Source organism: Aplysia californica, unplaced genomic scaffold (assembly GCF_000002075.1).
Source record: "Aplysia californica isolate F4 #8 unplaced genomic scaffold, AplCal3.0 scaffold00066, whole genome shotgun sequence".
NCBI classification, from domain to species: Eukaryota; Metazoa; Mollusca; class Gastropoda; order Aplysiida; family Aplysiidae; genus Aplysia; species Aplysia californica.
The window spans coordinates 1,176,930-1,191,893 of record NW_004797336.1 but is presented as its reverse complement, the minus strand read 5'-3'; the positions used below and the strand labels follow the sequence as shown (position 1 = coordinate 1,191,893).

At 43.8% G+C, this 14,964-nt stretch overlaps 1 protein-coding gene across 2 annotated transcripts; it reads right to left on the bottom strand.

The window, feature by feature from the left end:
- Nucleotides 1-260: 260 nt before the first annotated feature.
- LOC101852755 lies at nucleotides 261-11,327 on the bottom strand. 2 transcript variants are annotated; one of them, XM_035968531.1, is made up of 8 exons: nucleotides 11,109-11,327; nucleotides 5,672-10,111; nucleotides 3,893-5,635; nucleotides 3,075-3,115; nucleotides 2,378-2,508; nucleotides 1,567-1,696; nucleotides 1,186-1,314; nucleotides 261-591 (listed from the first exon to the last, which is right to left on the bottom strand). In XM_035968531.1, the coding sequence occupies exons 1-8, from the start codon at nucleotides 11,212-11,214 to the stop codon at nucleotides 541-543; spliced, it is 6,771 nt and encodes a 2,256-aa protein (XP_035824424.1). In that variant the 5' UTR covers nucleotides 11,215-11,327; the 3' UTR covers nucleotides 261-540. The 2 variants fall into 2 exon arrangements, with proteins under 2 accessions (XP_035824424.1, XP_005093640.1); XM_005093583.2 differs by having other exon boundaries at nucleotides 3,893-10,111.
- Nucleotides 11,328-14,964: the final 3,637 nt, after the last annotated feature.

Sequence of the window (14,964 nt, the reverse complement as noted above, 5' to 3'; positions counted from 1 at the left end):
AGTGCTATAGTTCTTTTCTTTTCTTTTCTTTTCTTTTTGCATACACGTGTATGTGCATGTGTGTGTTTCACTATAAGCAAAGTAGAAAGAGGGTGGTATTTAAAAGGGATTTTGTTGTCGTCATTGTTGGTAGTGTTGATATTATTATTATTTTAGTCAATGTTGTTACCACCTTCCAGGTTTGTTGTTCCGTTGTATTCTTTTTTTCGGGGGGGGGGGACAGACTTTAAAAAAACTATTTTGTTGTTGTTGTTGTTGTTGTTGTTGTTGTTTGAAAGTGTTTAACGGCGCTCGCAACTGCATAAGGTCATATGAGCGCGCGGGACACATTAAACAGACGTTATTTGTCTTTGCTCCTGTTGGTGCTTCTTTATAATGTGGCCGGGGGAGAAGCGGAGGATCAGTAGGCCTATGTTGTTCTTATTTTCTTCTTTTCCAGACTGTTGACACGCGTCTAAGACACTTAATAATGTTCATCGACATTCATCTCCTCAAGCAATAGTTGTCACTGGGATACCATCCACGCTGTCCTCTTCCCTTCTAAGGTCGATTTTTTCTTTTGGACGATGTGGCGTGGTCGCTGAACTCCAGCTGATGACGGGACGTTCAGGGGAAGGAAAGATACCTTGGTGTTAGGTGAAAGCAAGGTGTCTGTAAGGGGGGTGGTAGGTGGGGGGAGGAAGGGGGTAGGGGATTTAATCTGTGTTACTATAGAGTGCAGTCGAACTTGCTCTAACGACCACCTTTGCAAGACAATCACGAGGAAGCATGAGAAGTTGATCACACTGACATATCATTCTTAAAATATTTTTCATAAAGTGAGTTTTTCTCTATGTACCCTGTTTTCAAGATAAGCACTAAATGTGCTGGCGTCTACGGTGCAATGAGAAGTAAGTTTTCTGCAGCCGTACGAAAAAGGGGACTTTCGAAAACCTCGTGGGGGGGGGGGTATTTTATCGAGTACCCCCGTCTGTCTTTTGTTTGTTTTGGCAAGGTTTTTTACTGCGCTCGCAACTGCATATGGTCGTATGAGCGCCTTCCGTCTGTCTGCAGGAGCATTATGTTCCACGTGTCCTTACAGGCAGGGTTTTAGCAGCTCACCTCCTAGCTGACGATACTTGCGACGACGGTACCGTTAATCACTCAGAACAAAAAGCAATGAAGTTGCTCCATCTTGCAGCTTACCTCTGCTGATGACCCCGATCTTAGGTGAGGTTGTTCGAATTTGGCCTTGACACTGAACGCCCTCACGCCCTTTGTTGGCGGCCATGCTTCAGGATGACGCCCTAGCTTCACCATGGCGACATAATTTTTCTGTTGAAGAGGCCGGAGGTTAGTGGAGAATAATTCTTCTTCTTCTTCTTCTTCTTCTTCTTCTTCTTCTTCTTCTTCTTCTTCTTCCTCTTCCTCTTCCTCTTCCTCTTCCTCTTCCTCTTCCTCTTCTTCACCATCACCATCACCATCACCATCACCATCACCATCACCATCACCATCACCATCATCATCATCATCATCATCATCATCATCACATTGTCACTGAAGTAATTCCGCGAATTCCAACTTTACCTTGAAGTCATTCAGGTGAGACTCTCTTGCATAGTCAGACTTTGGCTCCTGAAGGGATTCCAAAAATCTCAGATTTTCTCTTGCAAGGTTTGTGTGTTCTTGGAGTCTCTGTCGGTATCTCCTGTTTAGCCTGAGTGCAGGTCCATGAGCCATGTAAAACAAAGAGGGATCAGTCAGCTGTTAAAAGCAAATGGTTCCATGGCAAACGGAAGCATTATCACCACCACCACCACCAACACCATCATAATCATCATCATCATCCTCATCATCATCGTCAGCATCATATCATCATCATCATCATCATCATCATCATCATCATCATCATCATCATCATCATCATCATCATCATCATCATCATCATCATCGCATTTTTACCCACTCTCTACAATTATTGTAAACCCAGCAGGCCCTAGAACACTCCGAAACATTATTGGCATTCCGAGAACCATACGGTGCAAGCTGTGGATTCTACACTCTGACATTTCATCAGCCAGGTTTTCCTTCAGTAAGGGGTAAAAAGTACAGTTTGATCTTGTTTGATTTTTCTGCTACCATTTGATATGCTTGGTGAAAATAGCTAATCAGAATGCTGCGTATTGCTGGGTTTTCTTTTGATTACATGTCGAATGCAATAGACCAATATGGATCTCCGGGTCATATGCGATGCAGCAAAGCAAACATCACTTTGTTATAGTGCACACTATCCCTGCCCTTCAGATTGGTCTACCCGACCCGATCCGATATGATCATACTGATCGCCGATGGGCATACGCTTTTATCGTCTCTCTTCACTTTTTATTATCATTCCTACCTGTAGCTTTTATCCATGATTTTGGGATCCAGGTGGCAGTCTACTTTAGCTCTGCTCTGTCGTATCTTGGCGATATTTTCAAACAGCCGCTTGTCTGCCTGATAACGATCGTACTCTGAGACATTCATACTCTGGTTGTCAAAGCAGGGCGGATGTGGGAAAATAGAGAGAAGAACAAGATACGGTACAGGTATGGTATAGCAGTGGAGTACAAACACAACACCAAAGACTCTGGTGTCCTTTTACATCATCCTACAACAACAAATTGTCATCTGAAAGTATTCTTCTACAAGGCTTAACGGTACACGTGTCTTACAACAATATTATGGGGATGATAATTATAGAAGAAATCGTTCTTGTACAGTGTACATTCAAGTTTTCAAAATCTCAAGCATGGCAGATATATTATGTGTCTCATAAGAACTCTAGATTGTGTTTTACGACACTTGCAATACGTTAGTGTCGAATATTAGAGGTGTTACGAAGACGAGAAGGAGGAGACATATAGATAATGAATGAATGTTTGATAGAAAAGGACAAATCACGCAAGGGCACACATTGATCACCCATCGAGACGCAGTGACCTGAATTATGGGCAACCATTTTAAAAATTAATTATTCTCAACTTTTGTTGTTGACTTTGCGTCTGATGGTCTTTTCAAAAGAACAGGAACAAGAAATATATGAGGATGCTTACCTTGACCGATTTCAGGGACTTTGGAATGTAAAGTTTCATAGCTGAAACAGACAAAGGTTATTTCAGCGCCCAGTTACACACAAATGCACTTTATCATACATAGTTAATTTACACATTTCATCTATCTATAAATCTATATGATGTATCTATGCATCTCCCCCCCCTCTCTCTCTCTCTCTCTCTCTCTCTCTCTCTCTCTCTCTCTCTCTCTCTCTCTCTCTCTCTCTCTCTCTCTCTCTCTCTCACTCTCTCTCTCTCTCTCTCTCTCTCTCTCTCTCTCTCTCTCTCTCTCTCTCTCTCTCTCTCCCTCAATTGATAAATAAATAAATAAATAAATAAAGTATGTCATAGTTTATGAAGGCCAAAGTACGGATTCCTCTTAAGTTGTTTTTTTTTTAATCTAGTTTGAGGACCTGTCCTGATCTTGATATCAAAATGACCTAAACACGTTAACTGCGCGCAGTGCTTGCAGCATAATAATATGAGATGTTTTTGTCTATTGGTTTCCGCCAATAGATTGAAGAGACTTTTGTGCAAAAAGTTTCCCCCTTCTTTTGTTAAACCAAACCCTCACAAATTATAATACCCCAATGTTAAGAACTGCGGAGCTGGCCTACCATAGAAAACTGTATCTCCCCTCGACAAGTAACGGCAGCAAAGGATGAAAAAGTATTTATGCAAAACAAGTAACTTAATCCAACAACAATTAAACAAATTCTTGTATGAAAACCAAATGATTATTCTTCAATACTTTTTTTTCGTATGAAAGCGTTTGCATGCTTAAGTTTTGCATTATCTGACGCAAGCAGCATACTTACGTTCGATCTTGGCTCGGTTGAGAGGGACGAAGCTCCTGGTCTCATGTTTCCGCCACTGGTTGATGGCTGTCCCTTGGCCTGACCCCCTTTGACTGTTACCTCCTGAGTGAGGTTTTGTGGAGCTGCAATCTCCTATGCCTTTGGAGGATATCCTGTCGGAAGAGTCTATCTTTTGGGAGACAGCTGAGAGGAGCCGGTTCGAACCTCTTGCGTCACCACGTTGTCTGAGACGTGAATGAACAAGCTCAGATTCTCGTTGATGTAAAATGTTCTTGGAAGACTCCTCTCCGGTTGAGCTCTGTGTGCTGTGGGATTCGCATGACGCAACTCTCAGCAAAGGGCTTCTTCCGTCGTCACAACCGTGGCATGAGTCCCCATGCTCTTTGCCGCCAGACTCTGTCGACAACGTTGCTTTTTTACGAACCTTTTCCCTATTCAGTACAACGTTTGATTGTGTGACGTCACCACGAGACTGCCCAGAACGATCTGTGGAGCAGCTCGACGACCTTGAAGAGCTAGACTTTTCCTGGTAGGGCGTTCTCGCTCCAGACTGATCTAATCGCCGGTCCGTCTTGGGGAATGAACGGCTGTCTTCTGTGGATGGAAGACAGTTGTGCGTCAGCGCCCCAAAAATGGACTTTCTATTTGTTGTTTTGCACAGTTTTTCAACCTGGTCTTGTACAACGGGAACACAACTGGACTCATCCTCAAACTCGTTTTCTACGTAGTTACAACCCTTAGGAAAAACCAGCCCTATCGGGTCACCTCTACTACCTTCGTAATTCGGAATCAGTTTTTGTGTTTGCTTTTTCACTTTAAGCCTAGGTAACGCCACAGGAAAGCGAGAGTTAAGAATGTGGAGAGACCCTCTGAGCGGTACTTGAGTTTGTCCAGCATTCGAAGCCCCTACCCTCGAAGTACAAGCGGAGCGAGGCATAGAGTGATATTCAGGCCTTTTGGGAGGAGTCACACCTTTCACACTGGGATCTGAAGAAACTGACGTGTGGGAGTAATTGGAAGCCACCGTAGCTTTTCTTGGGTTCAGTTCTTGTCGTTTGCTAAATTCTGCTGTTTGCTGAGAGAATGTATCTCCACAGGCTCGTGTATCCAGGCAACTATTTGGACTCGCCGTCGGAGATGTCTGTTGACGTGTCATAATCTCTTCACTGCTGGGGATGGGAGACAACTGAAGCTGGGAGGTATCTAGGAGAGATGACCGAAATTCCGAGGTCACCACTGGTGACAGTCGTCTCTGCAGGGACACGTTACCACCCTCTGCAAGGCTATCAGGTCCGTCTCTCATACTCTTGATAGATTCCTGCAGGATATTCTCGATAAACCCAAACGTCTCACCAAGATTCTCACAATTCTTATTAAGTTCTTGTTCAGGAAGGTCATGTGTCTCCGAAAAGATTCCACCGCAGGTGATAGCTCCGACGTCTCTTATATACAAGTCTGCTGATTTCGTAAAGACTGTCTCACACTTTGCAGAGTTGCCACCACCGTTGATCTCATAATTAAACGAATTAGCAGTGTCTTTTGCTTCAGCATTTGAGGTCTCATTATCTTTATCGTAACATGTGTCTCTTTCCGATACCAGCAGCTCTGTTGTCTCTGGAGAAGCGTCGCCAAAAGAGCTTTCGGTGCCAGCAGAATCTCCAGCAAGAGCTTTTGTTTCCACAGGCTCCAGCCCAAATTTGGCAGGTCCGCTGGTTAGCCAAATGTCGGGATCACAGAGGTCATTTGAGACGTTAGCTGTCGGATCCACAAGCCTGCTATCTTCCTCGTGCCACTTGTCCCCAGGATCTTGGGGCTCCCTAGATATATCATAAGAAATGCTTGCAGCGCCCATGAGTGCCTTTGGAGCCACGTTTGTCTCGTTTGTCTTCTGACCACAAGGCTCCTGTAGGACCTTTATTATAGTGCCACTGTTGGCACAGTCATCTGCAATACATGTGTTGTCTTTAGAATCTTGGGCTTTAAGCGATTCTTTATAACCGTTTGGAGAATGTAAAACACATGTATTCTCAACACAACTGAACACATATTTGCCGCCGCCGCTGATATCCTCGCAGTCACGGCTAATTCTTTCGTTCAGCGCTAAGTCATCTGGGCAAACTCCTTGACTAGAACTATGGAACAAAACAGACTGACATCGCGAGTCTGAGTTCAGGTCTTTCTCCGATACTTCGAGGAATAGTCTCTCTAACTCGCTGTCATCATTGTGAGATTCAGTCTCGTCACACCTCCCACTACCGCTCTTCGTAACGTATACCTCGTTGGGGTTGTGTGTTTCTCGTTCCTTATTGACAGATTTTATTATGTCTGTTTCTTGTTCCCTCGCCCCATATCCTGTTTCATAAAAGAACTCAGCTATTTCTTCCCTATTGATTTCCATTACACATTCCTGCATGTTTTTATTTTCTTGGTTTCTGGGTCTTTGTACGACCTTTTCATAGCCCGTTGCACCGGTTTCCATCCTTGTCCGATTATTTTTTACCAAAACTCTCCCTTGATGTCGTATGTTATAGTTTGACTGTATTAAGTCTCTAGGTAGTTTTCCATTTTCTGATCGAACTATATCTCGTATCCCTACTTCATTATCTAACTGCGTTTTGAGTACCAGGTTGTCTTCATTTTTGTGGCGATTTGTATCCTTCTGTATTTGTTCAGTGCCCAACGGCGTTGCGTCTGTCAGTATATTTTCATTTGCGAATGTAACTTGCAGATCTTTTTCACTTATGGGCGAAGTATCGCTATTTCTGGCGTTTCCATTTTGAAACTTTCTTTCGGTTTCCGGATGGATTGTGTCATGCCATGCGTTTTTATTTTCTGGCGTAGGTTTGACACTCAATGTCACTTCCTTTGTTGCTATGCTGTGCAATACTTCATTTCTCACGGTATTTTTGTCGTGTAGCAATTCGTTCTCGCTTAAGAGAAAGGTATTGTTAAGGATATCTTCCTTTTCTAAGCTAATCGTACTTTGAACAGTCTCATCTTTTCCTTGTTTGGTGACATCATGAAATATGGTTTCATTCCCAGATTCAGTAGCACAATGTGGTACTTGATTATGTTTCCACTGAGTTTTTCCTGACAGTTCGTCTTCTGAATTTCTAGATAAACTCTTATGAGATACGTCAGATAATATTTTAACAGCGCTTAGAGCTCCCTTTGTTCCAGATGCCCGGAGGACCTGACCTGTCCGCATACTCCTCTCTGCATTCTGTCCTTCAGAATCAGTCTCGTTTGTTGTATCTGGTTTGCACACATTCATTATCTCTTTTCTGTATATGGTTATCACCCCTCTGTTATGATTCCCGTTTTCACAAACAGCATCCGTCGGTTGTGACTCGCGAGCATTGCGTCCTTCTCTTTTTCTCTCTTCTGTTGTGTGTTCTTCACCTCTAACTGATAAATTCTTTTGCGGTTCCGTGACATTAGACACTAGGTTCAAGAGAGTATTTTCTTTGTCAAACTTTCTCTCAGCTGTTCCAGAAGAAGACAATGCTGTAGGGGTTTCATCTTGTACCCTGTCTTCAAATTTCGCAACCGTTATGCAGGAGTCCTCTTTTTCTCTGAAGTTTGTGTCGTGTCCCCCATCAGCAAAAGATACAGGTACTGCATTTATATTAGTCACAGCGCCATATATGATATCCTCGTCAAACATTTCCTCTAGATCAGTCTGTTTCTCTAATGATATGACACCTAACTTTGTTGCAGTAGACGTTGAGAGAGGGTCTCGACCAATAGTTTCACTTCTATTTACTCTCACGTTTTCATCAGTTTGTATAGTCCGCGATCTGTCATCTGTATCTTTAGTTACTGAAATAGATTTCCCAGAACAACCAACATCTTCAAGATCCTGTATCGCTTCCGGTGTCCTTTGTACTTTTTCAAGTCTAGAAGAGAAGGGGTTACACTCGTTAACTGATCCGAGTTCCTGTTTGTGGCTCTCCTCGCCGTCAGACACAGAACCAAAGTCGCACATGATCAAGTGCACATCGTCTCTAGCACTGTTGGAGTTCTGAACATTGTTACCCTGTATGTTCAATTGAGGTTTTGACGTCACAGGATCGGCTTGGTTTTCCTCCAACATCTCAGCGCTATTCTGCACACCGCTTAAAGACAGACTTGTCTTGCTGTTGTTTGTCGTCTCCTCATCCTCCCCAAGGGACAATTCGATCGCTCTCAACGTGCTACTGTCTGTCTCGTCCTCTTGCTCCAAAAGAGCTGACTGCTGTTCACGTTGGTCAACTCTTTCACGCTGGGCATTGCGAGATACAGAGTCAGGGCCCATGCCTTTCTCTGTTTTCCCAGAAATGACACTATCAAGAAGCTCGTCGGCTTCCTCATCAGTCCGTTCTCTTTGAGCAATGATGGGTTCATATCCATCTGGGGTATCCACGGTTTCAAAGTCTTTGGAGGGTGATGCGCTGAGTCCAGGATCTCGTGGGCTGCCTTGCTGAATGTTGTCGTCCCCAGGGTGTTGAGGAGGATCTGCACTATCTATATCGTTATTGGGTTGTATGACGGGGTTCCCATTACTGAAAATAGCGGCCGAGTGTTGACAACGCCCTGCATTAAGTTCTGGAGTTTTCGATATCAACACATCATAACACCCCAACTCCAGACCACTAGCGGAATCTGTCTCAGAAAGACACTGGGGAGAGAGGATGTGGGCAGAGGACACTTGGCTGCATTTCGGCATGTCGTGGATGAAGTTACTCCCACCCTCGTCATCATTCTGTCTAGAATCAGGGTCTTCTCTATCGATCTCTCCACGTGTGTTTAATAAAACGGCCTCACTTCGTGTCCTTGAGCAGCTTTGTAGCGGATTCAAAGGGTGAGAAGCTGTGGCTTGATTCTCGGTTTCCATTGCTGAACGCGAGCTCTGAGGCATAGAGTTCGATTCCCCGGCAATAACAGGAGTGCTCTCAAACAGATCAAAACCACGTGTAAGTCTAACATCTTCATCTGAACCGTCCATAATGTTCCTATTTGCTGCAGCACTGATGTTTGAAGCTAACAAATTCCACCTGCTTACCACATCAGATGTAGGATTTGCCTCGCCTAAGGTATTTTCAAAAACTGGTGGTGGTCCGGAAGATTCTGCTTGAAGTGGCTGGTCATTGGTGGGTTCTTGAAAAGATGGCGCTACTTCCTGGCCCGGGCCAGCTTGTGCAGATGTGGGGTGTGGTACGAGTTCGAAATCATCGTCGTCGAAAAAGTCTTCTTCATCCGGCATCCCGTAATCAACAACAGGCGGGCGGGTCACGCGACGGTTATGGTGGCTGGGTACCCGCCCGCTGCCAGGGGGGATGGCTGAGGTATGATCCGTGTGTTCTACACCTCCAGACGTCTCAGCCACGCCTGTTCCATGATTGGCGTTGTTGTCCACTTCATGCCCAGCTACATCAGTTTCTTTCGAGAGCGACAAGTGCCCAAGAGGTCCATACTCACAGTTGCTACTGTATTCCGAGACAGTGGTATATGTTACAGGTCCAGATTCACAGCTGCTTGGGTGATCTGTGTCAGCAATGAGCTCTACATTTCTAAACTCGCAAATGCCACATTGTTTTGGGTCATTTGCTCGTGATATATATCCAAAGTTACAGTGGTAACGGTGTTCGGAGACAGCCACGTTGTCCACAGATCCACTCGCACAGTCGTATCGGTGTTCTAAATCAACCAAGCTCTCCTTCAAAGTATGAACTTCTTTGTTTCCACCGATGGGTTCTTTCTCATCCTCAATTTTCAACTGGTCTGAACTTGATAAAATAACGTCCTTCTTAGCAGGGGAACTGAGACTCAAAATCCCACTTGGATCCTTCCCTCCTACCTCACCACTTGTCGGAATGGTATGCTGAAACTGATTTGAATATATTATAGTTGCAGACATCAAGTTCGCGCCAGTACGTCTGTCATCTGTCCGCGAATTGTCAGAAAATTCTTCTCCTTCGAAAAACATAGAATCCATAACCGGGTTAGTTGCGACTGCTTCCGATTGTTGGCTAGTGTTTTCTTCTTCGGTATTTACTGCATCTGGCGATGTCTCTTCTTTTCCCAATAAAACGTTGTTGTTGTTGTTGTTGTTGTTGTTGTTGTTGTTGTTGTTGTTGTTGTTGTTTCTGTTGTTGTTTCTGTTGATGTTATTGTTGCTCCGGCTCTCCGACGTCCCCAGTTCGAACCGCTCACCACGAAGGAGATAACAGTTCAGAGCTGCAAGCGAGACAATAACGCCCTATCACAGCAGATAATGAGATTCATGCATAAAGAGTACAATTGCTGCCAACCATCCTACGCCTGTAGCCTTGCATTGTCAAACTACAGGCAACTGTCTCTTTAAAAAGAAAGCGTTAGCATGGGGGGGGGGGGGGGGGGCTGCAAGAATAATGCGAAACAGGGTTTGTCAATGAAAAAAATGTTACTACATACTAGTAGTAGTAATAGCCGTAATAGCAGCAGCCGCAGCCGCAGCCGCAGCAGCAGTAGCACAAGATAGTTGTAGTAGCAGCCACAGCAGCAGCAGCAGCAGCAGCAGCAGCAGCAGCAGCAGCAGCAGCAGCAGCAGCAGCAGCAGCAGCAGAAGGTAGTAGTAGTAGTAGTAGTAGCAGCAGCAGCAGCAGCAGCAGTAGTAGTAGCAGCAGCAGCAGCAGCAGCAGCAGCAGCAGCCATGGCGAAAGACGACTTTTTTAAAAGAAGGGTCACCTTAATTAGACCTTTACTACTTCATCTACTTTCACCGAGAATGGCAATCGGAAGGCATTATTATCTTGATTCTACGAAAATGTAAATTTTAAATGTTTTACAACCGCACCGACACAATCTAGATCAGTAAGGATGTGGCTGCTTTGCCCTCGAATCTACTTATCATATCAAGAGCAACTCTGAGGGAATTAGATCTAGATATCTAGATCTAGATCTAGATCTAGATAGATCAAACAAACTATCGCAGCCAATGGACGGATATTATTCTGCACCAGAAGAAATATTTTCTTAACTCATTTTGTTTCCGTATAAGGCAAGGGATTTAAAAACAGACGCTGGAGGTAGATCTAGGTTCTAGAAGTAAAACGGAAATAAATTCAAAGGCTGCAACCATCAATTGTGTGTATTGTGTACAAATAATATGCTTACAATATCTACATCTAGAGGTCTATAGACTGTATTAGATTCTAGTCTCAGTCTCAACTTGTCTTAAGTATCAAAGTCTTACCGCTCAAAGGGAGGCTTTGACATGCCTCGGACAGAGAAGATGCATGTGAAATGTCCCGTTTGTGCCTTATTTGTCTCCGGCTTTCTTCCTTTTCTTCTTGGGGCATTTTGCGTAAAAAGGTACGAACAACAACGAATATAACCTCTGTTAGTCAAGGAGACAGAAGAGAATGGGAGGAGGAAGGCTATAATCAACAGTCACCGCAAATGCAGAGGGTGCACTTTTAAAGTTGTCGGGAATTTCCACATCAAGGAATGAGCGGTCGGAATCTCCCGCGAAACGTTGTGGCGTTTGACAAGGCACTGGTGTGTAAGAATGAAGATGAATGCAGTGAAGGTGATGGCGAGAGACAAGATGCCGCAGAGGAATTTGGTCATGCTCTTTGACATGCTTGTCTTTTCTCAGAGGCGAACAAGACACAAAGTTGAACCATTTCTGAGTGAGGCCCAAATGGGATTTAGAAAGGGAAGAGGATGCACCGACGCAATATTTGCCCTACGACAAATGTGCGAAAGGGTAATAGAACACAACAGGGAACTAAATGTAGTATTTATCGACCAGGAGAAAGCGTTCGACAGAGTGAATAGAAACAAGCTCTGGAAAGAACTCGAAAACTACACTGTAAAAGTAAAAGGCCAACTTCTAGATAACATTGGAGAACAGCATAATAAGTACTATCACCGCTACTATTTATCATATATATATATATATATATATATATATATATATATATATATATATATATATATATATATATATATATATATATATATATATACATATATATATATATTATCATAACAAAAGAGGTCAACGCAGAACCAGACGCCCTAAATGAATTACTCTTTGCTGATGACTGAAGCCTAGCACACAAAGATGAATCAAGTCTCCAACACCACACCACCTGACTAAACGAAGAATGTAACAACTACGACATGAAGACCAACAATGAAAGTAAGCCAGAACCACTCAGGATACACATCAACAACAACAGTCTTAGACAGGTCTTAGAATTTAAGTACATCGGAAGTATATTCACAGAGGATGGGCGACTGAACAGAGAAATTGAAACACGAGTACAAAAGGCCAACAATGTTAGTTACCAGCTTACTCCACTACTGAAACATCCTAACATCCCCATGACAACAAAACTCAAAATGATCAACATCCTGACACTCACTTATCAATGCCAAACATGGACCACGAACAAGACATTAGAGCAAAGAATTACAACATGTGAAATGCGATGCCTTAGAAAAGCAGTAAACAATACCAGGAGAGACAAAATTAGAAACTCTATAATCCGAGAAATGTTGGGCACAAATTATGATGTCATGCATCACACCCAACACCAGCGAATCAAATGGTTCAGACATCTCCTACGATTACCAACACACCATCCAGCACAACGTGCCTACATAAAAAAATTCGATGGCAACAAGGCTAGAGGGCGACCGAGAAAGACCTGGATAGATGGAGTCAGGGAAGCATTAACCACCCACGGCATCCCCCTGACCCAAGCTCTCAGGCTGGCGACAGAGAGACGTCTCTTTCTTCCAGCGACACAAAAAGGGTATAAGCAGTGGATAAAAGTAAAAAAGTAAAGTAAAGTCTTTTCTCAGGTAGATTATGGTTTTGGTCTGCTGACATTGTCCAAGGCGCAACTTAAAAAGCTGAACGTGATCCAGAACGAAGGAATGAGAGCCATAGTCGGTTGCACAAAAGATACATCAGCTGCTGCAATACAATATCATGTGCTAGGCCTACCCGGCATGAATGAAAGACACACGCTCGCACAGTTCAAAGTTTATCTGAAAGTCTGCGTAGATCCACACAATCCCCTTCATGACAAAGTAGGTCGCCAGACTAATCCAAGACTTAAACAGGGCACGGAGTGGATGACCCAAGCAGTGCAAACCATTGAAGAGTGTGGTCTCACTGAGGGGGCAATCAGACGAGTGGAGACAGGGGTACAGCTTGCGGACGAGGTAAAAGACAGATTCACTCAGGTGATTGCTAAATTAGGGTGAGAATGTCGTGAATGGCCTGAAGGAACAACACATGCTGAAATCCAAACTCTAATTGAAGAGAACTGCAGAGAGGATGAAACCATTATCTTCACTGATGGCTCTGTTCAGCGTGGGATCAAATCAGGCTGGGCTTACACGGCTTTTTGCCAAGGAGTAACAAGCCGGGAGGCATCTTGGGCAACGGGCCTGACTACATCAAACATGTGCATGAAGATCAAGGCCATCACTGAGGCTCTGAAATGGCTTTGCACTAATGGATGCCAGTAGGCTACCTTTGTTACAGACTCAATGAGTAATTTGGATAAGATCTCTATGCAGATTGGTTTAAGGCAATCCAAGACAGCAAAATCAGACGCTTACAGTGGATCTTCTGCCCAGGACATGCATGAGTCAAGGGAAATGAAACTGCAGATAAGCTAGCAGGCCCCACAAACGTAGAAGGAGTGCTTACCCTTGACCCTCCAACTGTAGTAGCCCTTGTCCGAGAACACCTAGCTAGCAGCCGTAAAGAGGACTCCTTCACGAAGGAGGTTGTGATTGTGAAAGGAGTGCAGCCCGGAGAAGGGAGGAGAAGGCTGCGTGACCACATCAGACGGTACAACAACCAACTGGTGACGGAGACAATCAGCCTGCCCACACTGAAATGGTCCCTCATGAAGAGGGGTGAGGAAGCTTGAGGCACCCCGTCTTCCTAAGACCCCAGTTCTACATTCAAGTAATTCAAGTAATGAAACGTGTTACCGTAATTTCAAAATTTGAAACTTGACTCCACATTTACGTGATTTTGGGAATTTAGCTATTAAAATAAAAACAATTTCATCTAGTGCTTTTGTTTCAGTCTTACCAACTCAACCCCCCCCCCCTCCCCCACATAAAACCCATTGTAATCATTCTTTTTTCCATCTTCATTCATTGTACGAGTACATTTTTTCAGTAAGCAACATCCTAGCATTCCGAACATGTTCATTGATGCTCCGTTGCTCTCTCCGAACCTCCGCTGGGGGTCTTTCTACTGATTGTGCCAGTGCATATCTTGTTGAACGTTCTTCTGTTCTTTCCTACAAGGTTGTCAGATTTTCCACTTCGTTTCTGTACTCCCAAAAACCATCATCATCTCCTCAGCAGTACAGGCCTCTGTCTACGTATCTTCCTCTTCAATCAGGTGGTGAGAGAGATATTTCAGGATCTCGACCTTGTCTGGTTGAACCTTGCTGTCAACTGAGGAGGCATCACCCGCCAGTCTGTCGGCTTTTTTATTTGCTTTAACGCCTGCGCAGCCAGGGCAGAAATCCATGTGAGCGATCGTAGCCTATTGGCGTTGCTTCGATCAGTGCAATCTTCATAACCCTCATATCTAAGTCTGTTTTCATTTTACTTTTGCCCTCTAACTCTAAGCAAAAGGTGTAACCAATTCTGTCTGCCTTTACTTTTTGAAGGCCATTTGAGTTACCACTGGGAGAAAATAATAAAATCCCTCGATCTTATATAATTGTAATTGTAGACTTTTATGCCCCTGTCGATACTATTCTCAACATTTAGAGGGCGGACTGTTTCGATCCTGCTAATTAGGGCCAACCCAAGCTGACGGGATACAAAGTCCAAATATGAAAATGGAGATATTTCTTTCAAAAATCCCCAAAACGGGAATCGAACTCACATCTTCTGGTAGCAACGGCAAAGCGCCTAACCGCTAAACCACTCGCATCGGTATTTGGTACAATTTCCTCTGAATACAGAACAATGGAGAGAAAAAAAACAATAATTTGTATCGTTCAGCAATGTAAGTTCTTTTTATAAGGGAAACGATTATTTCAAACACTTCTGTT

Coding starts and splice junctions, on each gene's coding strand:
- LOC101852755 (XM_005093583.2), bottom strand. CDS start 11,214: ATGCCCCAAGAAGAAAAGGAAGAAAGCCGGAGACAAATAAGGCACAAA. Junction 3,116..3,892: donor CAACCGAGCCAAGATCGAAC/GTAAGTATGCTG, acceptor TGTCTGTTTCAG/CTATGAAACTTTACATTCCA. Junction 2,509..3,074: donor AGTCCCTGAAATCGGTCAAG/GTAAGCATCCTC, acceptor TTTGACAACCAG/AGTATGAATGTCTCAGAGTA.